The following is a 24,734-nucleotide window of genomic DNA, read 5'->3' as shown; positions in this document are numbered from 1 at the left end:
CCGCGAGCTCCCGCTCGGCCCATAGACTTTACATTGTGATGACGTCACGGATTTTTAAATCGCTTTTCTCGGCTCAAGGAAAGTTTGACAAACATAAAACCTCCATGGATCAAAAGTTCATAATAGAAAGAGTCATAATTGACGTTTTTTGCAGTTCGAGTGGTCCTGTCAACAGTTTTACAGGCGTCTCTTTTACAATGGTGGTCTATGGGGAAAAATCCTTTTTGGGCCGCAGGGAGATTTTTCGCTGCAATACCGCGAGTGGCCACTGGGAAAAATTGGCTGCAAGGCTGAGCGGCAGCGTCCTCTCCAGCTATTATTATCCATTCATGCTTCCCGCCAACAATTGAATTTTACGTGCGCAGGTAAAGTGTCGTTGGTCCTGTTTGTTTTCACAGCGCCCCCTACTGGACCTGTGAATTTCCATTTGTAGTCAGGACTTCGATGCACAAACATTCAAGTAAATAACACGCCATTTTAATAATATTAAGATATTAATAAATAGACAGGACTCATTTTTTTTATTTTTTATTATTTATTTAACACGTTTAATAGTCAATCAATCACAGATCTTTCACTATAGTTAATAATATTATAGTGAAGTTGGCACATTTCATAAACCTGATAGCATTTAATAAGTGCTTACCAGTCTCAATCATTGATCTGATTAGAAAAATCTTTTTATAAAGCCATTTTTAATCACGATTTATATCAAAATAATATTTAGCCATGTTGTCCAGCTGTATCAATACGCTATATTGTGCCATGAACACACCTACCAGCCTGTGGTGTGTGTATAAGCCAGTCTATGGAACAGGCCTATTTAAGGCGTTAGAATAACTGTGACAAACTGATTATACTAGAAACCTATATATGAGGTGTCAGCACAAATAAAGTGCCATGTTCAAATCATGACGTAATTTTACATATTTTGTTGATCACAGTCCTTTGTTGTGGTATTGGCATTAATAAAATAATCCACATGTATCAAACGGCAGTTAGTGAAAAATGAGAAGGAAGTATTGAGTTCAAAGTGCAAGCAGCAGCTACCATCTGCATTTATATTTAGATTTGGTAATCTGTATGTCTACATATCACAGAGGCTCAACACTATCTGGAATCATTTTATTGAAAACTGAAATTAGAACAATTAAAGCAGAATGGTTCAAGTCAAAACAATTCCTTGATTACTTTCTGTATCTGTTGTGTCTCTAATGTTAACCCCTATGCAAATAATGAAAAATATTGAATCAAACAATAACGTATGAAAATAGGAATGAATACGGGATCGTTTACAGTATATCCACTGTGGGACAATGGATAAAAAAACTAATCTCACTAGTTATCTCACATCACACCTTTCATTAGTCAAAAGGATTCATTTCCGTCATGTTGACTTAAATATCATCTCCTTTAAAACAGGATACAGGTTAAAGTGTTGGCACATAATTTTACAACTATCTAGTTTGACTCTGTATTGCCAGTTTGTGCAGCATGTAACCGTCTACTCCTGTTTCCTCAGTATGATGAGAGAGCGGGTTCCTCTTTCCTGAAAATGACCTGAAGTCTTGACACCACATCCCATTAAATCTTATTCCAGTTTTTCAAGATGTTCTCTGCTGCATCGAGAGTACTATCTTGCTGTTAAGAGAAAGACAATACAAGGTTATGTTTTCCTCAAGAAAAAGAGAAGAACTGTATCTTTATTGGATGATTTTGTTGTATTTCTGCCTTGTAGCAATCAGACAGTTGTCTGTTTACCTTAATGAAGCAAAGGCGGATATACTTCTCAAACTGTTTCTTGGACTCATCTCCAACAAACGCTGTCACTGGTATGGCTGCCAGTTTCTATGTCAAATATATTATTATCAAGAACAGGAATAAAAAAGTAAAAACTGAATGGCTGTAATGTGAGTTCTTATGTTAGTATTAAAAATCGTACTGTAGGGACCAAAACTGAAGAACTCAATTTAATTACCTTTTCTTTAATCATCCACTTTACAAACTTGTAGTCGTAGGCTTCATCAACCATATGTGACAGATCCTGATCTACAATGGACACAAAGCAATGGTGAATATTCATTTGTAGGGTTGGGTTTTGATAGCCAGTTCCACTGCTGATCCAGTTCCAAGATTGTAAATTTACAGGATTTATTAGGTTTCAAGTCTCAAATTTAATAAACAAGTTTTAATCAAATCACCTCTTCTATTTATTAACATAAAGCAATGAAAAAAAAAAAATTAATTAATAGTAAGGGTATATTCAAATACACAGATATGTCTAATGGTAATCTCTCTTGAAACAGAGAAAATGTCTCTGAGTTTTGCCCTTTTAAATATTAAGTTATAATGTACATTAAAAGTTACTTAATTATAAGTCTGTTTCACAAAATTCTGTAAGGGATGGTCAGTCTACGACTTTGGTCAACACCGAAATATCTCATCAACTAATTGATGGATTGTAGTTTTCCACTGATGGAAGATGAATTCTGATGATTTTGGAGATCCTCTGACTTTTCCTCTAGTGACACCATGAGGTTCACATTTGTGGTTCTGGGTGAAATGTCTCAACAATTGTTGGATGGATTGCCATGAAATTTGGTTCAGATATCCATGGTCCAAGAAAATGATTACAAATATCTCTGGTGATCCCTGGCATTTCATCTAGTATCATCACCAGGTCAAAACTGTTATTTGTCCAATATTTTGATTAATGACCTCGGCTGTACCTTGTGTTTAGTGCTAATTATCAAATCTAAGCATGCTAAAATGCAAAGCTAATATGAAGAGCATGGTAAACATTATGGTGTTACCACTTAGCTCAGAGCACAACTGTACCTATGTATAGCCTCACAGAGCCACTAGCATGGCCTTGCATATAATTTCTTGTACCAATAGTTCAATTCATTTCTATGAAGCATATAACAAACTGAAAAATAAACAAAGTTTAATCCAACACAAGGTACCACTCTGTAGATGCCCGCATTACTTGCAAGCATCACCAGTTTAAAAGTGCAGTAACTCACTGAGAGCCGTGACATCCACGAGCATGAAGTAGCCCCCCTCCGGGATGATTGGAGACATACCAGCCTCCCTAAGGATGGCAGCCATGCGGTCCCTCTTCCCCTCAAGTTCTTCTGCCAGTGAGGAGAAGTAGCACTCGGGCTGACCCATCAGCTTGTAGTTCAGGAGCAAACCTTGTGCCACAGCCTCCTGACGACAAACAGACACAGACAAGTCTCAACAGTAAAAACTATTATTTTGGCTTTCTCTTATGGATTTCAAGGAGCATATGTAAAAGTTTTGCAGACTTGCCTGTAAAGGTGTTGGGCAGGTGTACAGAGTATTCTGCATGACGGTCTGAAGATGCTTTATCAAGTGCTCAGGTCCTACAGACCAGCCAAGCTGGGAAACACAACGTTCAATTACTAGATGTGCAAGAACTGATGGTTGACTGTTGGAAATAGTGTTTCAAATGCACAGATTCCTTACCTTCCATCCAGTAACACTAAATGTTTTTCCTGCACTGCTGATAGTAACTGTTCTATCCCACATGCCAGGCAGAGTGGCTACATTGAAAGAAAAAAAAAACATTAAAAGCTCTGTGGAATTCAAAGTGTAGCTGAGACTGAGATCCAAGTGATTTTTGAAGGCCAGTAACAAGTTTCTTTAAGTTGTCAGAAAGATTCAATGTATTCTTTGCTCAGGTCAGGGTGGAAGTTCTTTTGAAAGCACTCCTCAATACATACTTAGATTCTTATTGAAACATACTGTACATACTAACTAAATACTTTGAATGCTATTCAGGGCATGTTTTTTTGTTTACAAAAGTCCTATAGTAGTCTAACCTTACCATACAAACAAGTATGTTGTTGACAAGTAAGTTCAAAACATACCAATTTTGATATGCTGGTGGCCCCTGTAGATGAGCCACTCATAAACCTCATCACTAAAGCACAGAGTGTCATGTTTAATACAAAGGTCAGCAATCATCTGCAGCTCATCTCTGGTGAAAACCTGCAGGGAGATGATCGAAGCTGTTAACAACACTTCCTAACTGGTGCATTCAACTGTATGGAAATGTAAGTTTGTTACATTTCTCAGTCAATATGAGTAATATATACTGTACATACCTTCCCAATAGGGTTGTTGGGGGTGTTGATAATGATGGCCTTTGTCTTAGAGTTGAATTTACTGGAAAGCTCATCTGGGTCAAGAAACCAGTCAGCACTTGTGATGTTCTTCTTTCCAGCTTTCTAAAAATATTGCAGAAGAAATCCACCATCTTCAAGCCAGTGTTTTAGATGTAGTAAATACTGTTTATACTGTTAAAGAACATATATGACAAACATCACTGGCTTTAGTTAAAACTTACAAGGCGTAACGGTATCAACACAGGGTTGGCCCCCGCCATTCGTACCATGGGCACATAGCAATCGAAGAAAGGTTCTATTATGATGACCTAAAGAGAATGAATATGGTTAATGTTGGAAGCACGTGTATGGGAAACACCTCAGTATGACCCAGCAAGTGAAAACAATGTCCATACCTCGTCTCCCTCTTCCACCAGTCCCTGCATGGTGCTGAATAAGGAACCATAACCGCCTACTGTGACCAAGATTTCTTTGAGGGGGTCAATCTGACGTCCATAGACCTTCCCATAAACCTGAGAAAGGGCCTTCACCAGAGATGGATGACCCTATTGTATCAACAAACGATGTAAGTTACAGTAAAATAAAGTACGTGGATTTCTAGCATAGCAAATATTTCAACAAGACAGAGACAGAAAGCACAATAGAGCTCAGTGGTTGGTGGACACAAGATAACAACAGTTCATATCTTCTGCATCACAAAATCAGACTGGGAGATCAGCCAATCACCAAATGATCAACTGCTATTTTGACTATTTTAATAACATTTCTTTAAATATTGTCCAAATCAGAGTTAAACACTTCATCTATTCAAAATGACAGCTTACTAGTTGCGGCACTAACGATAGTTTTATTGTATGTTTTATAGTGCAGTAAGCAAGCTCAGTACTTGCTTATGGAGGAGCAAAATGGTAGCACCTTAAAAGTCTTAATCTTCACTACCATAAAGCTGGGTGTCAGAATGAGTTTCCTTTTCACAGTAGTCGACCACAAGTGAGTGGTGCAACAGTCAATGAGTCTTACAAAGCCTCTGGTGTACTGGTTCATCCTGTCCACTGATGCAGCCTCCACTAGTGCCTCCTTGATGTAAGAAGGTGGAGGGATGTCTGGATAGCCTTGGCCCAGGTTAACAATGGATGGGTCAGCTGCCACTGAAGTAAACGCCACCCTGAATTAACAGTAAAAATAAACAGTCAGTAAACAGTCAAACAGCGGTCTGCAATGAGATTACTGTATGTATCTGACGAAAAGGGCATATTTTTAGCAAAAAGGCCAAAAAAGGTTATGGAAACACCTAATCTGGCTTTTGCGTTGAGGGAAAAATAACAAAAAAAACCCTGTATTGCTTCCCCCTTGTAATGCTTCATCTAAGCCTGTTACTTTGTTTATTATCTTTAACTGATAGCTATTCATTCTATTACAACCATGCACCAAAAAAGACTCCCTTGGAGCTATACTCATTATATCAAGACATTACATCCATCACACCACATCTCTCCTTGCTTATTAGTAATCCATTATAAAGGAAGAGGCATGATGGAATATATAGAATCAATATATATTCAAATATATCAATCATCTTGTGCAACTACGCTACATAAATGGTGCAGTGGAGGTAGTGTGGAGAGGAGCGGATGGTGATAGTGGCTTATAAGAGCCCAATATAACTGTGCCACAGTCCATTGCTATTATGTTCTCTGTGCGCATTTACAGACTTTTCTCATTTTAAAAATGATTTTAACCATCAACACCCAAAATAAATCACAGCATGTATGAAAACGTGAAAGGATGAGTAACATTCTGGGGACAGACACTGTGCTACATTCAAAGTCATTCTCAGTCAACTGTTCTAAACTTTTAATGACCATCCTGCTCATAATTATGGTGTTTTTAAGTGTCTTTTATGTTATGATTTTGCAAAGTCCAATAAAGTTGCAATTTACAGATCACTGTGCAGTGTTTGTTAGGTTTAATAAAATCCAGGCAAACATATTATACTCCAGCACTAATAGTTGTGTTTCTGTAAAGTTTGATGAATATTGTGATATTTTTGGCTTCAATAATCGTAATGTGGAAATTTTGTACAGCACATCCCTAATCCAACATCAGAAATCTGTCTGACGTTCACGTGATCAGACGATGGTGTAAAATGGGAGTCTGATCAGATGTCTGTGATCAAGAGGATGAATGTTTTATTCTTTCACTTACCAGACATTCTTGTCCAGTCCCTCAATTCTTTTCGCGTTTGTGTGCCGTGATGTCATGATATGCTGCAACACAAAACCAAGACACATTAGACCTAACTAAACGTCTTATTCATTGCTCAGTTATATTACATTTATTGCTTTTTGCGATGCTACTTGTTTGTACAAAAAGCAGTGTGAAGTAAAATTATCATCAACCACTCAAGGCTGGTACTGGACATTAACACACCAGGACTTTGGTCAGTGGTTTTGTGGCTGTTGTGGCCATTTTGAAACAGTGCCTAATATATCGTTAATAAGTAATTTCAAAGGTTTCTACAGTGGACATACCTGTGAAGTACAAAATGTTCTTCTGCAGTTTATGTTAGCTGAACGACATGCAAACCTTGAGCAAGTCAGGATCTGTCGCACTATGCTCATGCTGTGGAAAAAGTGAAGAAATGAAAAACAGAGTGAGAAAAGACAGCAGACTGACAGTTTAAAACTGAATAACAGGTGTACCTTGATCCAAAGACTTTATAAAGCATTACTAGTTAGTGAATCAGGCGATGTAACTACAAAAACAAGGCACTGCCTACTCATATCAGAATAATTATTCTGTAGATACACATTTGTACCTTTTTTAGTCAGTTGCATGTGGGATGAATTCCATATTGACTCTGGGAAACAAAACAGGACTGAAACTATTAGTAACTATTAATCGATCAGTCAAATAACAGAAAATGTAGGTAATTTATAAAGAACAAATGCCAAAAAAAATTAGTTAGAATTAGAAGTAGAAAAGTCAAAAGAGGTACAGATGCACATGCAGGCCAGTAATCTCACAGGTTTTAAAAGCAGTTTTGGCCTTTACTGCATTCAAATGTTGCTCATAAGTTAGAACAAAGCTGCGTTTCTTTACAGAGTGGGCTCTAGGGAGTAGTAATGGCACATTATTCACAGAATTTTTGGTATTCATGCCTCGTCAGTTTGATTAATCCTGCAAAATTACAGTACAGCAGATGGCGTCAGTGCGCTGGGTCCTGACCCTTACACAGGTACAGCCACATTTTACTACAAAACAATACCATTATCTGTTGCTGAAAGATTCAAAAATCAGGAAAACACTGTCGGAGTCACCCCCTGCTATTCACCCTAAGCAGATACACGCAGGAAAATTGTGTTAGTAAACTATGTGCTATCGTTTGCCAAAATACACACATCCTATCTAACGCTAACACCCTCTAGTTAGCTTTAGCCAACAGTAGCAAAAATAAACTGTGGCTACAAAACCGACAGGCTGTCCTGTTAGCTGATTTTCTGCTACAACCTTCTTTAACAAAAACGCTCCATGTACTTGTCCAGAACTTCAGCTATCAAGTCAGCAGTCACAACTTACTTGTCGGCACACGGTGGTCAGGAGGAGGAGTGTTGTTGTCGCTGCACGGTCTGAGTCGACCCTCGAAAGGCGTCATAAAGTGCACACAGTGCTGCTGCCTTTAAAGCTGTCGGAAATTGGCAACGTTTAAATGTAGGCTACAGACAAGGGACATGAACAGAAGAAGCAAACAGGGCATGCATTTTCAGTGATAGATGTCAAAATACGACTGCAAGCGACTTTCAGCATTAGCATTCAGTGTTTCTCAGATGACTGGTTTGCATTGGCTCGTCTTGTGTGTATTTCTTCTTTAGCATTTGCTTAAATATTTGTGCATGAAGATGATAATCAGTTTAAATCGTATATATGACGCACAACAAGGACCCATTCTGCTGCAGAACTGGGAAAGTCTTCGAGACTAGGCTTATATGTTGTTTCATCCTAGTACATTAAACAACACCGCAGTCACATGACGGAACAATGTGTGTTGCTTTCTACGTAGTAAGCGTGAAGGCAGCACTGTCCCGCACCGGATGGGCCATCTGTGCAGTGATGTCACGCATCTTCGACAAGGCTCTGTAGGTTTAGGAATTATGACTCAGATAAGTCACTTCCTTTGTTTTTTGTGTTTCTATCCAGCAAGGCCAGTTTCATTTTTACTCACTGTTACTATCACCGGAGGTCCACTGATACATTTATAATGTCAAAACCAGGCAAAGATCATATGCGTAGTGAAATGCCTTAGGTACCTGTCCGGGCTCAAATTACAATAAAGTCAGTTAAAACAAATTTATAAAAGAGCTATTAAAATTGAGAACAATCTATACACTAAATAAGTTGTAAAAGTAAAATAAAATGTAGACTATATACTATACACAGAATTGTGTGTTGCCTGTCGCAGTTTGTGCTGCTGTTCCGACAGATGCCAGGCATGTTTTGAAGGATGCAAAGGTAAAATACTGACCTGAATGATTGTGATATGTTTCCTATTTTTGTCACTTATGGTGGCACCAGCAGCTGCCAGACATACCAACACAGAGGTATCTGTTTGGCATCTGCCAGCGAGATGCCACGATTGCAAGATGCCAAACAGGTTTTGAAGGATGCCTTTCTAAACAAACCGACCTGAGTGAGTGACTGTGATAGGCCCATGAAATGCCAACAAAGTTGTTGCTGTGGCGGTGCTGTCGGACAACACCAGATATCTGTTTGGGAGGATATAGGCTACTGCTCTTAAAGGTATACTATGCAGGATTTTTCTAGAAAACAATGTATAGACTCATACAAAAGTAATCCCTGTCATTCATCACTTATGACCCACTAGAAGTGTGTGGCAATGTGTTTATCTACAAAGACTGACCCCTGCATGTATTTTCTTATTATTTTTGCTGTGTCCAGGACTCTTCTGGGCGTCAACTTTTGAGCAGTGGGTGTGTAGCCTCCAGCCAATAACAGCGTGCAGGGTGTGAGGTCAGTACATAGTGACCAGGTTACATTGCTGTGTTTTTATTTGATTCAGTGTTGGTCCTGCTTCTCCTTCTCTCTCCTCTGCTGTGTACAGAGTGCTGCTTTGTGCTGATCCTCTGCTGTGTCGGTTTGACCAACACACACACACACACACACACATGCAGAGCAGTGAGTGGGTGTGTTAATTTGTGCTTTAGAATGTAACCACTGTGAAACATTCAGAAAATAACGTTTTATTACTCTGATTCACGGTTTTGTCCTCACCAGCACCACTCGCTCTCTTCATTCAGCACCTAGCACCACCTATTGGTTATTTTGTATAACACCACTATTATTTTACTCAATCTTGAAGCAAACCTATAGCACCACCTATTGGTTATTTTAAATTCATACATTTAGAAATATACAAACACTTTTTGGCAATAGTAGGCTAAGGGCAAAAGAAAGCAACTAACATAATTGCACAATGTAGGGCCTTTTCAAAGCTTAAAAAGGATAGACTACTCCTGCTACACCTTTGTGACAATATCAACAAAAACTGAAACTGTATAAGTTTGGAGAAGTAGAATTTATGGCAGAGCTGTTGTATTGGATTGCATTAGATTAGTTGTTCCTTATAAAGCACTTGGTGAGTGTATAATAGTTACTGGTTACTTTTCAGATTGAGATTTTCTATTTAAAAAAAACAATAGGATGAGATTATTGAATACAATTAATTTCCTGAGATCAAACCAGTGGCTGCCAACCTTTTCAGCTTGTTATGCCTTATAAAAAGCAATGTTTATTTGTCACGTTTCAGATGTCTTTTTTTAAAAGTTTTATTTTTAAAATGTCAATTATCAAAATAGTTGTGGTTAATTTTCTGTTGATCAGCAAATTGTTAATTGCAGCTTTAAATGTGTGTAACAGAATTTGTTTTTTTCTTCTGTCCTGTCCTCCCTAAACATCTCATGACCCCCCACATTTATCTTGTGACCCACAGGAGGGGCTTGACCCCCAGGTTGGGAACCACTGGACTAAACTACCTAAACTGTTTGTAAAGTAGTTAAAACAAGCTCCACCTCGACCTACTGCAGCAGTCCAAATCAACACTTATACACACTTCATCTTTTGAATGTCATGTGCAAATTGTTTTCTACAATAAACAATACAGTTGTGAAAGTTTTTAGCTAAAGCTTGGGTCAAAATAACAGATTGTTACAGGGTTAAGTTAACCCAAAGTTGTATTGGTGTTATATAGAGCCAAACTGGGTAAAAGTTTTAACCCGTAGCTAACATTGAGGACACTGAGGTCATGTCGTCGGTATTTTTTCAGGGTCATTTAAATTTTTTTAAATATATATATATATATTTTGTGAAATGTTAAATTAAAGTGATGAATTGCTAAAGTACTTAGTTGTATGGTGTGTTGTGAACAAAGGTTGGCATCATCTTGCATGCGTAACTTGTTACGTTATGTGACATACATAGAACAAGTTGCGCACATACAGTATGGTCCTGTCATTCTATTCACTTTGTGGGCAGGGGCGCTGTAACCTGCATACATGCAACACTTAGCTACTACAAGATCACTACTACTACAACACCATATTGGCCTTACCAATATGGTGTTGGTAATATGGATGACGTAAATCTTCTTAGATCATTTAACAACAATATTGAATGTCAATAATAAGGAGGGGCACTCTGGTTATACAGCCTGCCTATCTAAGCAAGATTGGTCAGTGCCATGAATGATAGGCATGGCTACAGCCTGGTTACAGCCCTCCATAGACTGTATTCCACCTGACCTACACACTCAAAACAAGTAACTACACCACATGAACAGAAGCAGCAACTGAGCAAGATCTGAGCTCACAAACTATTAATCTATATGCTTTCAAAACATGACATGTCCAAACTTTTGCACACAGAATCGATTACAAGCTTTTTCTGGAGCTTTGAAGAAACAATTAGCCTACCTTGCTGCAGTCACGCTGTCTGTTATCATCTACTTCAAAAGTAGCCCTTGCTGGGCCTTGCGTGAGGTTCATGGTGATGAAGGATCGCATCAGTATGTCCACAATAAATATGTTCGCATGTATGAGAGAGAAGTCAGTCTCTTCTGGGTCACTGTGTTGCTAAAGATTTTATAATGACGAGATTTCCTAATTCCTTTTGTTTTCTAATGCTGCGCCTTCATGTATCAATAATGCGAACATTGATCAATAATGAGAAATACCTCTTAAATCAGACATATTAGGCTTATGTATCTTTTCAACAGTTTTATACAACTTCCTTGGATCTGTGGAACATGTTAGTAATTTTTGTTGCAAAGAAATTTTGTTTGTAGTTTGTAATTGTAATTTTCCAAGTCAAAAATTTCCCAGCACCTCTTTCTTTCCTTGTATTGATGTTGCAAGCATCAAATTTAAAATCAATTATTTCTGTCCCTGCCTGGCTACTCCACACCCAAAAGGTAAGCAGTGTTCTTGGCTCCGAAAAGCTAAGCTAACTGATTAATCAATGCTAATTCATTGCTTATGTCCCCACCGTGATATCACCAATTGCAATGATTCTGAACAGCTTGTTTAGGCCCCGATAAGACCGAGTGCTTTTTAGCAGCCTGGTGCAGCTTTTAGTTATTGTTTTCAATAAGTGAAGTTATTTGCTCACTGCTTTTCCGCTCTATGCACCTCACGTTTTTGCTGGAGTGCCTTGAACGCCTCGAGTTGAAAAAACTTCAACTCAGAGCAGAAAAGCGCCCAATGTCATTGCCATTTTTTTCCCATTGTTCAATCGGATGATTTGAGAATTACTTCACAGCAAAATTACAGCTAGGCTAAGGACAGGTAACGGTGGTTGCCTAGCAACAATTTTAAAAAGATGCAGTAAGCTGCTCATTTTAAAATTGTAGGCTTCAATAAAAAAGGCAATATGGTGCATCTCATGTTTTGCAACCTGTAAAAAGCGCTCTGTCTGATTGGGGCCCTAGGCTTGTTAATCTGAAGACTTCAAACCCTGGTCAAACGCCAAGGACTACCGCATTTATATCATTTCCCCCAGTGCCTCAATAATATTTCAGCCTGACAGATCCATACAAAGACTAGATGAAATCCATTTCCTAAGTGATCATTGTTATTCTCAAAATGCATTAAAGTCGCCTTCAAAAATGTTGTCTGGGGGGCATGCCCCCCCCCCCCCCCCCCCCCCCACCCTCCCCCCACCGGTGGGGCTAGAACTCATGACCTCAGTGTTTTTAAAATCCTGGCTACGGCCCTGTTCACTAGGTTGAAAAGGCAAATCCTAAATTATTAATTAAGCATAAATGAAAGATATTGTCGATGTTGTTTCTGTTAGTATTATTAGCCGGGTACAGCTGCAGTTTTGGCCTCCCCCTCAGCTGTCTCATAAACAACATAGATCACAACAATAAAGTCTGTGCTCGGGTTTCTTCAGAAGTCCACGCCCCGCTGGCGTACAGTACATGCCTGCATGGTCTGGCCGGAGATCCAGGAAGGTTGACGGTCAGAGAAGAAGGACCTCCGCACATCATGATCCGAAATCTCACCGCATGAAAACCGACTGATCTTCCAACTCCAGCTCTCATCTAAAGAAGGTAAATCACTGTTATGATCTTGACATTATAGAGAGCATATTGGTCCGGCGTATAGAGCACAATAGCGTAATATGCAGTCAGCGGAGCGTCTCAGCAACTATTTTACGCTGAGATCACCGTTAGTTTACCTTCTATATACACAGTCATCCGTGAATACGTGTATATTAATATATTAACACGTAGAGGAGCCTTAAAGTCGCCTTCAAAGCGTTCAACTCTCAGCCGTGGCATCCCTAAATTTACCCTCAATATTTAAAAGGGGGAACTGAAGCCTCTAACCAGATGACTTAATTGATGGTTTGTGCTGATCACAGGATGAATCACACCTCTTCTGACCGTATTAGCACTTTTTACTTGAGCTTCCGTTTTACAATAAAGTCTGCAAAAGTGTGCCTCATTAATAACATTTCTGCAATGCGGGTAGTTTTTTTTCCATATCCTTAACGAGACTTGACTTTCTGTGCGCCTGGGGCTGGGTGTGTTCCAAACATGTCTGTTTTTGGATATCTGGGATTCAGACAAATTTCCTGTCAGGAAGGGACAAGGATATGGCCCGGTCAGCTCAACTCAATGGCTGACTCATCCAGTGGAACACACAGGATTTTTCCAAGTGCTTAATACAAACTGTAGGCTTCAGATACTGGCTCAAAAGCCTCTTTAAACCACTTTTCTCTGTTTTATTTATTTTATTTTTTACATTAATGCATCCTATTATTATATTTTTTAAAGGGTTGTGTTATTCAGACTGTTATTTCTCACCTCCTACTAGCCCGGCAAATAGTTTTAAGATATCTGTGTCTGAAATCTCTACCCTCAAGTTAATACAGTGTTTGTGTTACAGCATTGAAAAAATAGTTCTAAAGAATTCAATAGCAACATCTCTTTCCATAATTAATAACCCTGTAACGCTGAACAATCCACAGAACACCAGTGGTGGAAGAAGTATTCAGATCATTTATCTGCACTGAAAATGTTATTTAGTTCAGATATATCATCTAAGTGTACTTAAAGTATAAGAAGTAAAAGTACACATAGCGCTGAATAGCATTGTATTGTTGGATTATTATTACTGATGATGGCTGCTACGAATGATGATTTTCATTATTGATGAATCTTCTGATTATTTTCTCAATTAAACATTTAGTCTGTAGAATGTCAGAAAATAGTGAAAATTGTCTATCAGTTTCCTGGAGTCCAAGATGATGTCTTCAAAATCTTGTTTTGTCCAACCAGCTGTCATTTGGAGAACCAGTGAATGTCTGGTATTTTTGCTTGAAAAGTGACTTAAACAATTGATCAATTATCAAAATAGCTGCATGAATTGTCTTTAGATCAATTAATTGATTAGTTGACTATTCATTTTACCTCCATGCATTACCACATAAGCAGCATTTTAATGAGGATGGTGCTACATGAAAAGCTGGTTGAAGGTAGCATTGGGTAGTCTCAACTACAGATTTTACAAGCCAGAGCTTCCCAACCCCTGGCCTGCAGACCGGTACTGGGCCTTGGGAAATTTGGCAAAGGGCCATGAGCAAATATGTGATTTGATATATATGATTAAAAAAAATAGAAAAATTATTACATAACTTTATAGGATATTCTTACAGGTAATAACACCCCCAACAACAATATACAGATTTTGATCAGATCACAAGGTAACCAGTCATCACCACCTTTCAGCATTGAGCAGTACATGAACTCTGTGTGAGGACACTACCTGAGTGTTGCTGAGAGGTCACGAAATTGTCGACAAAAACAACAACAGTGCAAAAAAAGTTGGAAACCTCTGTTATAAAATGATGACATGTTTCAATCTTAATCTGTAAAGGAACTATAGCTGCCAGATAAGTGTAGGGGAATAAGAAGTACAACATTACACTCTGCAATGTAGTGGAATAGAAGTATAAAGTAGCACAAAAAGTTGGAATACTCAAGTCAAGAACAAAATACCTCAAAATTGTACCTTACTTTACACCACAGCAGAACTCACGGTCATGGTTCCAGTGTAAATTGTCCACAGCTACAGATTATCCAGAGTAATAGGGATGTCATTTCTAAAGACAGATGTTTCTGTTGAAATTTTTTAAAATTTACAAAACATTTTTCACAGCAAAATTCCACTGAGAAAGATATCTCAAAACCTCAGCAATCTACATGACTAGTGACAACTGGAGCTAAGTGAGAAAAATGTTGTTTTGTACTTTGTCCGAACCGACCCTTTAAAGTCAACCATCAGTAGACAGTTCAATGTAAACAGTTTCTCTCCGTCCTTCCTGTTGTTATGACACTGGTATGGAAGAATTGTGCAAAAAACGTAATTGAACTATCAAAAATAGGATCTCCTTAAAAATCCCTCGGCTTTTAGTAGCCTATTCAACAATATCTACAGTTAAATTCATGAATAATGAACTCACGTTTGAGTGTAGAGGAATTCAGCTATTGACAACTCTGGAACTGCACATGATAAAACACTGTATATTATGGTCTGGCACCTTTTAGATTATTCATTATACCAGCTTACACTTTTAGACACACAGCCTACGTTAGCATGTGGAGAGTTTCGAGATGTTTTACCATGCTGCTATGTTGTTTTTTCATTTTTTCCACCAACATGTTAACAACATAGGTTTATTTAGACATGGTAAATTAATTCCACACTGAGATGTTTCACTACAAAAATCACCAGTGCTTATACAGAATGTTCAGTGAGTAGATTTTTTTCAGTTTGAATGACGCTGCAGCCTACTGCCTGACAGATACTGGAAACATTATACATGCCGCTGTAGTAAGCACTTTACAGAAGGTGACCACAGCAAGAGGGAGTAGAAAGCAACATCAGGAATCTTACTGCTGTTAACAAAGTCAAAGGTTTGTTACAGTCTCTCTGAAGAGATTAATAGCTGGAAGATCTGGTTTGATTTAATTTTGTCAGTCAGCGTGCTTCATTAATAACAAGGTGTGAAGCTTCTTTACACATAAGTGGACTTCTTTGACTATGACGTTAATGTCTAAACAACTGTCACAAGCTCTACAAAATGAGCAATTCATTTAGCCTTTTGCAGGCACTGGCTTTTAAATAATTACATTTGTAAGGTGCATTTGTATAATGTTGGAGCTCCAGTAAAGAGGAGCGGTGCACTTTGTAGAGACATGGAGATTCTGCATTTTCTCTTCAGGGTTCACAGTTCACATGTTTACATGGTGATGTTTAGCAGGTAGCCTACAGTATAATCTTTATAATGTTTAGCATGTTGGGAATGTCTTTCGTTTTGCAGGTATTAGGTCATAAACCAAAGTACTGGACAAATTCAAATTTTGATAATGATAATGGTGCTAGATGAAAAGTTGAGGGATCACCAATGTTATTACAATTCATCCTGAGGGGGACATGAATGTGTGTACCAAAGTCATGGCAATCCATCCAATAGTTGTTGAGCTAGAGGAACAGTCAGGTTAACCAAAGTCATTAGAATACATAACAAGAGGAACTTCACTGATTTTACAGGTTTTGGGCTGTATTACTCATATATAATAAAAGTTGTATAAAGCCTTTCTTGGCTCCAGACGGAGCCGCGTGAACCTGATAAAGTGCCTCAAGTGATGTCACTTGACTCAGCGTCAGTTGGGGCTGAAGACTACAAGTTTGAAATTAGAGAAATGGAGAAAATCTGGGTGTTTGGAGATAGACAGAAGTGAGGTTACAAGACCTTTGTAACCTACTCCTCTTCTCTTGAAGCTAGTGGCTGGAGGCTGCATTAGCCACTACTAGCATAACAGACTTGAATCTCTGACTGAACTGTTGGCGATTGAATTGCATTGTGGGTAATGTAGGTGCCAGGTTTGACGAGGAAGAGGAATGCACGGAATAAAAAAGATATCTCTGTTTCTGCTGCATTGATTTTTATCTGTTTTTTTTAAAACTGTCCATCATGAGTCTGACACGATGGAGACCTAAGAGTGACCCTAGACACCCTGCAAAGGAAGCTCCTTTTGGATAATTGTATCTGCAATCTCAACCTTTCAGAAAGGGAATAGTGATTTGGTGCTTTGTCTTGTGGTCTAAGGGTACTGTAGGCTAAGTGTAAAAGATGCATGTACTGTATGTCCATATTTATACTCGTGATGTATGAGCTCAGGTATGAGATAAACTGGGAATCTAACTGTTACTGTAAGTGTTTTGATGTACGTAGGTTTGGTTTATAGAAATCTTTTAGACATATTATCACTTTGAGGATGATGTGGCGAACATGTTAGCAAATGGTTTCTTTTATACACAATGAGCACACATAAAGTAACATTAGCATTCATTAGTCATGTCTCTGGCCAATAGTCACTCTCCTTTTAGCTCTGTTTTGGTCTTCATCAACTTCCGAGGCAAATATCTGGCACTAGCTGCTTAATGCTCCAATATGTTCACCGGCTAGTTGCTAACTTTGTCTGTCATTTGGTTCTGGGCAGTGGGTGTATGGGTGAGTGGGTTTATCAGAGCTTTTTCACTATAAACAGCTGCCTGCTGCTGGTGGAAATGACGCTATTTAGAGCAGGGAGAAAGGTTATGTGAGCTATAAACCAAAACAATGAGCTGAAACACGCTCCTTAGAGCTGAGGGAAACTACAGAGTTGGATGATATTTTTATGTGGGTCTGTCTGTATGAGTGACACCTTTCACATTACACACAAACGTTTGACCCAGTGTTCATATAAAAATATCAATTAGTGCAGCTTTAAGGCACTAGAATATAATAGATTTGACACTAGAATAGATTTGACTGAGAATTAAATACAAATGTCATGATTTCATCCCTCAATGGCTAAATAATTCCGCTAAACATGTGGCCTAATTTTCCATTTTGTTGTAACAGGCATCATGATTCCTGTGATGGAATTCCGGCAGTTCTCTGAGCAGCAGCCAGCGTTCAGAGTCCTGAAGCCGTGGTGGGATGTGTTCACCGACTATCTGTCTGTAATCATGCTCATGATTGGTGTCTTTGGATGCACTCTTCAGGTCAGTAACACTGCTCTGTTCATAATGTTTTGTAATGGTTTACAATGTTTCTGTGTCCACTCTTCAGCGTCTCTTTGAGAAATAAGGAGAACTGTAACGCATGCTAATGTAACATGAGTTTGAACTGCAACATGTTTATGAGATAAAATCAGCTGCTCTACTATTTTTTCATCAAGTCTAGAGTAATTTAATTCACTTGAGGAAGCCCATACGCTCACTGATGGAACATTACTGCCCTGCCTACCATTGGCCGCAGCCCAGAACCACTAATTCCCTGCTTTTACAGCCTGGACTGTGTGCAGCAAAGGAAGCATTCAGCCCATCAGGAGTTTACCAGTGGAAACATTTACCCACCCAGCCCCTTTTAGTAAACATAAGATTCCAAACTCCAGTGGCCTGACACTTGACTTCTTTCTCCGTGTGGACCAGGGTTTTTGGCTGCTCTACAGCTCTGTAGTGTAAATTCAGGATATTATACCAAAACATTTCGAGAAACCTATTAACAGGGTATTTTATCTGGGTGGGACCAAAGCCATTGTTTCCTACCCACAGAATAACATTGTTTGACATGGATCTTATAAGTAAATTCAATGGACAATTAATTATGTAGCCAAGTTTACATAATACGTCAGAGCACTATCAACATGCCATTCTGTGGAATTACTTCATGGCCTGACACAATAATCCCTGCATTTAGAGTAAGAGGGAGACATTCAGAGAGACGTAGTTTGTAAAACTCTGCAGATCAGCTCTTCAGAGGCCTCAGCAGACCTGACTTTGCATTTTAATCTGTGATCTGCTGCAGCACAACTGCATTGCCCTTACTATAGTTTAATGTCATTTGCCTTTGCTTCATTTTGTACTCACTGTTCATCAATGTATTTTGCTTTATATTGTCATATCACAGTATAATGTCCTGAGTATCAGGCAGCTAAACAGAGTGCATGAATTGTTTCTCCTTCAGGCCTGCCACCATTGAGTTAAAGTGCCCATTTCCTGTTATTTGCCTTGTACTGTGAAGCAGCTGTTTTTAGCTGTTAACATTACAAAATAAACAGGCAACTGTTGTTTACTGATGACAACATATTCAGTATGTTTACAGTATATGCACTCAGAGTAATCAGGTTACGCAGATAATCACAGAATGTTGTTACATTCACTGTACAGTAATAAATTGGTTATTATACATGCAGCTGGTCAATAAACAGATTGCTCTCCTGCCCCTGAACCTATTTTGAAAGCATGGCTTACTAATTTTACCTGTTGCAATATGCGGCTTCCTGATTTTTTTTTATTTTGCGTGTGTGTGTGTTTGTATGTATTGTAGGACTGATGATGCAGTCAGAGAAGGACAGAGCTCTTACAGAGCAGCATATAGTCAAATGTTCAGTGGGGGAAAATGGATTTAGACTTCTAGAGGCTACTTTGTGTTAGTTTAGGTTTTAGTTTGACCTTTAATGGAACTATTTTAATGACCCAGGAAGTCCAGTTTGAGTAGTAGATCCATGAGTTTGAAGAATTATCAGATGCCAAAACACTGGACAGCGTTTTATAACATGAAGAAGGATTTCACTTCTCTGGAAAGTTATCATGTGGGTGGCTATGGCTCAGAGGTAGTCATCCACTAATCTGAAGATCGGTGGTTTGATCCCCAGCTCCTCTAGTCTGCATGTCAAAGTATCTTTGGACAAGATACTGAACCCCAAATTGCTCCTGAAGGCCGGCTTCAAGCAGAGTTATTGTCGGACTAAACGTGGCCTAATCCCTTGTTGTTTTCATGACATTTACAAATCAGTTTACTGGAGAAACCTGACTGTATCCCAGTAACTTAAGTGCATATAAACACTGATTGTTGTCTCTGAATGTCTGAACATCTCTTTTAAGTAATTATGCTAATCTCTCTCTTTTTTCACATTTTGTTTTAGGTAATGCAAGACAAAATCATATGCCTTCCTCAGAGAACATCAGTGAACACAAGTGAAGTGGAAGCGACGTCATTGTTACACCTACCACCCAATACTTCAGCCGTACCAAGAGAAATGAAGGGCCTGAAAACCAACCTGGATCTTCAACAGTACAGTTTCATAAATCAGATGTGTTATGAGATGGCTCTGCATTGGTATGCCAAGTACTTTCCTTATTTGGTTCTTATACACACTCTAGTTTTCATGGTGTGTAGCAACTTCTGGTTCAAATTTCCTGGCTCGAGCTCTAAAATAGAGCATTTTATCTCCATGCTTGGCAAGTGCTTTGACTCTCCGTGGACCACACGAGCTTTATCAGAGGTTTCTGGGGAAAATCCTGAAGAAAAAGACCATAAAAAGAGTGGCACTTCTAGATCCAATATTGCTGTGTCTCCTGGGGAAGGCAGTTTGGAGAAGACACAGTCCCTCCGGTCTATTCCGGAAAAGATTGTAGTTGACAAGCCATCAGCAAGTGCTCTTGATAAAAAAGAGGGGGAACAAGCTAAAGCTCTTTTTGAAAAAGTAAAGAAGTTCCGTTTGCATGTTGAGGAGGGAGACATCCTCTATATCATGTATGTTCGCCAGACAGTTTTCAAGGTGTTTAAATTCCTCTTGATCATTGGGTATAATAGTGCTCTAGTGAATCAAGTGAGGAATAGAGTACTTTGTGAAGTTGAGATACAGAACATGACAGGCTATAAAGACTTTCAATGTAATCACACCATGGCTCATCTGTTTTCCAAGCTTTCTTACTGTTACCTGTGTTTAGTTGCTGTCTATGGATTTACGAGCCTTTATACCTCCTACTGGCTGTTTTACCGTTCACTGAAAGAATACTCCTTTGAGTATGTGCGGCAAGAAACAGGCATCAATGACATCCCGGACGTCAAGAACGACTTTGCTTTCATGCTACACATGATTGATCAGTATGACCCACTGTATTCAAAAAGATTTGCAGTTTTTCTATCCGAGGTCAGTGAAAACAAACTGAAACAGCTCAACCTAAACCACGATTGGACTGCAGACAAATTGCGTCAGCGACTCCAGACTAATGCCAACAACAGACTTGAACTTCAGCTGTTCATGCTCCCTGGGTTACCGGACACTGTCTTTGAGTTGACGGAGCTCCAGTCGCTCAAGCTCGAAATCATCAACAATGTCACCATCCCTGCCTCAATCTCTCAGCTGGAAGACCTTCAGGAGCTGTCTCTTTACCAATGCTCTTTAAAGTTGCACACAACAGCTACCTCCTTCCTCAAAGAGAACCTTAAAGTGCTTCGCGTGAAGTTTGATGATAGCAGAGAATTTCCGAACTGGATGTACGGCCTGCGAAACTTAGAGGAGCTCTGTCTCACCGGATCACTATGCCCTGATGCCTCCAAGAATATAGTTCTTGAGTCATTGCGGGAGATGAAGTGTTTGAAAACTCTCTCCCTCAAGAGTAATTTGACCAAGATACCACAGTCTATAGTGGATGTTTCCAGCCATCTGCAGCGGCTGTACTTACACAATGATGGCACTAAGCTAGTAATGCTCAACAACCTGAAAAAGATGACCAATCTGACAGAGCTGGAGCTAGTACGCTGTGATCTGGAACGTATTCCACATGCAATCTTCAGCCTCACGAACCTGCAGGAGCTTGACCTGAAAGAAAACAACCTTCGCTCTATAGAGGAGATAATCAGCTTCCAGCATCTTCGAAAACTTACTTGCCTTAAACTTTGGTACAATGGCGTCATGTATATCCCAGAGCATATCAAAAAGCTCGGCAGCCTAGAGCGCCTCTACTTCAGCCACAACAAGATCGAGATATTGCCTTCGCACCTGTTCTTGTGCAACAAGCTGCGCTACCTGGACATGTCCAACAATGACATCCGATTCATCCCTCCAGAAATTGGAGTTCTTCAGAGTTTACAATATTTCTCTGTCACCTGTAACAAAATTGAAAATCTGCCCGATGAGCTCTTCTTTTGCAAGAAGCTCAAAACACTAAAGCTTGGCAAGAATTCGCTGTCCATCTTGTCACCAAAGATTTCCTACCTAGTTCATCTGACACACTTGGAGCTCAAAGGCAACCACTTTGAGGTCCTGCCACAAGAGCTTGGTTGCTGTCGTGCTTTGAAGCGCAGTGGCCTTTCAGTGGAAGACACATTGTTTGAAACTCTGCCTTCAGATGTCAGGGACCAAATGAAGGCTGAGTGAGATGCCTTATTGTAGCCACAGTGCCTGCTGTTTATTCTGTCTACCCATTCAGAGCATTTATTTTGTATTAACTCATTATCACATGTATGTATTACTGATAAGAAAATTTTTGTTCAGAATTATTATTTTTTTAAAGTTTTCCTTTCGGAGGGAAAAATTACTTTTCATATACTGTCACATAGAGTGTGACTGCACTTAATGACAGGGGTGATGTTCTGTTGTTATTAACTTATGTCATATTATTTGACCACAATACATTCTTAAAGGAATAGTTCAACATTTTGGGAAATGCACTTATCTGCTCTCTTATCAAGAGTTAGCTGAGAAGATTAATATCAATCACATATCTGACAGTTATGTTTGAAGCTAGAGCCAACAGATGATTAGCATAGCATAGCTTAGCTTAGCTTAGCTTGGCAAAAAGACTGGAAGCAGGGGAAAAAGCTAGCTTGGCTCTCTCCAAAAGCAAAAGAAATCCATTTACCATCACCACTGAAGCTCACTAATTATAGCCCCCTGTGGAGTTTTCTTGTAAACAAACAAAAGTTATGTTCACATTGAGTGTTACTCATCAAAATACACTGTTTGTATCCTTGATGTGTAACTAAAGTGTTGAATGCAACCTCATCAAACATTTGCAAAGTCTATTTTTAAAAGTAATTTAAATCCTGCATTGTTTACATCCATGTTTACTAGCTTGCAGTCTTCTTCTTCCCTGCCTTTGTTGGCACATTGCTGTGTTTCGTTACACATTACAGCCACCTGTGGATCAGTGGAATAGTGTCAAACCACTGTCAGGAACATGTCTTAAGTCACTCACACACATGCATAAGACAAACAAAATGGGAACCACTCATAAAAAAAACTTGCTCCACCGCTAATCACAATTCAGGAACTCCACCGGGTACCTTTAACATCTTGTATCTTGTTTATTTAATCCATAAAAAAAACTAAATATAAAAACACCAAGTTGCTATTTTACTGGGAGTTGCATCCTTGATTTCTTGGCCAGGTACAGTCACTTCCTTGGGGCTTTTAATTAGGGAGCTTTAGAGGTGGTTGTTGATTTTTTTAAGCTTTGGACAGAGCCAGGCAAGCTGTTTCCCTCTGCTTCCAGTCTTTATGCTAAGCTAAGCTAACTGTCTCCTAGCCATAGCTTCATTTTTAGTATACAGGCATGACAGTGGTATTGATCTTCTCATCTAACTCTTGGTAAGAAAGCAAATAAGCATATTTTCCCAGAATGTGAAATATTTCTTTTAAGCATATTTCCTGTCACTGCTACATAGACTGACCTTGATCTCTTGACCTAACTTAAGTCTCAGCCAGTAGCCCAATGCTCCATATGTATTTTATGTTGCCCTGATAAAATATTTTATTTTGTACAAGAGACTGTTAGACTGTTAGTTCTCATGACTGCAGCAGAGGAAATACAAAAAAACGGATATAGCTTACATAAGTACATGTAATACCTTGATTAAAAAAATGTGTATTATAGAAAGACTCATTTTAAAGTGCATTAAACATAAAGGATTGTGTCATACTGGTCTGGTTTTTCGGCTCTTGGCATACAAAAGAAGTCTGCAGCATATGTCAAAAGATGTATTTGTATTAACAGTATTTTTATGTTTTTGACTAATAAAAATGGATTTATTTGTAAATGTCATTTCTTAGATTGGATTTCTCAGTACAAAGTCCTAACAGTACAAAAATCTACCACTGTAAAGACAAAAAGATTGAAAGAGTTGGACAAAGACTGGTTTTAGCCTTTTGTCATTGTTTGTTTGATTGGCCTAGTTATGCAGTGTAGTGAAAGCAAAAGTGCTGAACTGACACAACCTTTGCTTAAAAAAAAAGCTAATTCTATCTGTTGTATCATTTGATATCTGAAAGGCACTCTGTCCTATTCTCAACTGTGTTGTGGGATAAGACATTACCTGCTGGCTGGTGAGGATTAATATGCTAAAGAAGATTAGTCTATTATTATGCGTACATGAGGCACAGATGAAAAACGAAAGTGGGTTTGAAGTGTCTATGACAAAAGTTTTGAAAGTTACTAAGTGAAGAAGAGCTATTTTGGTACACCACATCATTTCCCCCTGAAATTTAAGAGATTGTGCCTGCAACGCAATCCTACATTAAATGAAGAATCTCAATATTTATTCACCAAACACATTAGTACAAGGAATTTGTTTTCAGTACAATATAATTGAAATTTAGAAATAAAAATAGAATTAGGTAACTTAGATAAAAATGAAAGATGAGAGAAATGTGTTATAGAACAATGCAAGCACATATGAACATGTGTTCATATACAATGTATATACAGCGTAATTTACAGGAGAAAATTCTGCTTAATATGTTTAATCTATTAAATTATTTATTGTTACAGGCAAAAAAGACAATGTACAGAGATCAACACCACTGTAAATGTACCACCTGTTGTTCCTAGGGATGGAATGGATGTAGTGTGTATAGATACCAATAATTAAAAAAAAAAAAAAAGATTGTTTGAAGTAAGCTATTTATTAACATGTGTTTTACCTAAAAATTTACCATTGTGCAAGGAATGAAATGGGACACAGATTCAAATAAAGTTAGTTCATTAGTGCCCATAATGACAAAATATGTAAATGTTATATTTTAAAATATATTCAAGAATACTCTACTGAGTTATTGTGACGGGTTCTTAAACCGTTCATTTAGTGAAAGGAATTCACATCACACTTTTCTTTCAGAAAACAAAGCTGTGATATAACTTTAAATTATATTACTTTGCACTT

The 24,734-nt window shown here is 38.6% G+C and overlaps 2 protein-coding genes across 8 annotated transcripts; one reads left to right on the top strand and one right to left on the bottom strand.

Annotated features, from left to right (window-relative positions):
• Positions 1 to 1,110: 1,110 nt before the first annotated feature.
• LOC121900458 (kynurenine--oxoglutarate transaminase 3-like) lies at positions 1,111 to 7,834 on the bottom strand. 3 transcript variants are annotated; one of them, XM_042416808.1, is made up of 15 exons: positions 7,734 to 7,832; positions 6,973 to 7,014; positions 6,686 to 6,776; positions 6,360 to 6,421; positions 5,175 to 5,319; positions 4,550 to 4,699; positions 4,376 to 4,462; positions 4,134 to 4,256; positions 3,897 to 4,017; positions 3,493 to 3,569; positions 3,316 to 3,405; positions 3,027 to 3,213; positions 1,979 to 2,049; positions 1,762 to 1,848; positions 1,111 to 1,641 (listed from the first exon to the last, which is right to left on the bottom strand). In XM_042416808.1, the coding sequence occupies exons 3-15, from the start codon at positions 6,773 to 6,775 to the stop codon at positions 1,585 to 1,587; spliced, it is 1,347 nt and encodes a 448-aa protein (XP_042272742.1). In that variant the 5' UTR covers position 6,776; positions 6,973 to 7,014; positions 7,734 to 7,832; the 3' UTR covers positions 1,111 to 1,584. The 3 variants fall into 3 exon arrangements, with proteins under 3 accessions (XP_042272742.1, XP_042272743.1, XP_042272744.1); XM_042416809.1 differs by having other exon boundaries at positions 6,686 to 6,778; positions 6,976 to 7,014; XM_042416810.1 differs by lacking the exon at positions 6,973 to 7,014 and having other exon boundaries at positions 7,734 to 7,834.
• On the top strand, positions 4,633 to 22,656 carry lrrc8c (leucine rich repeat containing 8 VRAC subunit C). 5 transcript variants are annotated; one of them, XM_042416804.1, is made up of 7 exons: positions 7,021 to 7,392; positions 8,215 to 8,457; positions 8,727 to 8,951; positions 9,111 to 9,182; positions 12,618 to 12,777; positions 17,643 to 17,785; positions 19,711 to 22,656. In XM_042416804.1, exons 6-7 carry the CDS (start codon positions 17,648 to 17,650, stop codon positions 21,949 to 21,951), a joined length of 2,379 nt encoding a protein of 792 aa, XP_042272738.1. In that variant the 5' UTR covers positions 7,021 to 7,392; positions 8,215 to 8,457; positions 8,727 to 8,951; positions 9,111 to 9,182; positions 12,618 to 12,777; positions 17,643 to 17,647; the 3' UTR covers positions 21,952 to 22,656. The 5 variants fall into 5 exon arrangements, with proteins under 5 accessions (XP_042272739.1, XP_042272740.1, XP_042272738.1 ...); XM_042416803.1 differs by having other exon boundaries at positions 8,215 to 8,663; positions 8,775 to 8,951; XM_042416805.1 differs by lacking the exons at positions 7,021 to 7,392; positions 8,215 to 8,457 and adding an exon at positions 4,633 to 4,719 and having other exon boundaries at positions 8,730 to 8,951.
• The last annotated feature ends 2,078 nt before the right edge of the window (positions 22,657 to 24,734 follow it).

The sequence above is a fragment of the Thunnus maccoyii genome, chromosome 7, assembly GCF_910596095.1.
Source record: "Thunnus maccoyii chromosome 7, fThuMac1.1, whole genome shotgun sequence".
Taxonomy (NCBI): domain Eukaryota; kingdom Metazoa; phylum Chordata; class Actinopteri; order Scombriformes; family Scombridae; genus Thunnus; species Thunnus maccoyii.
This window is presented reverse-complemented; position numbering and strand designations above follow the sequence as displayed.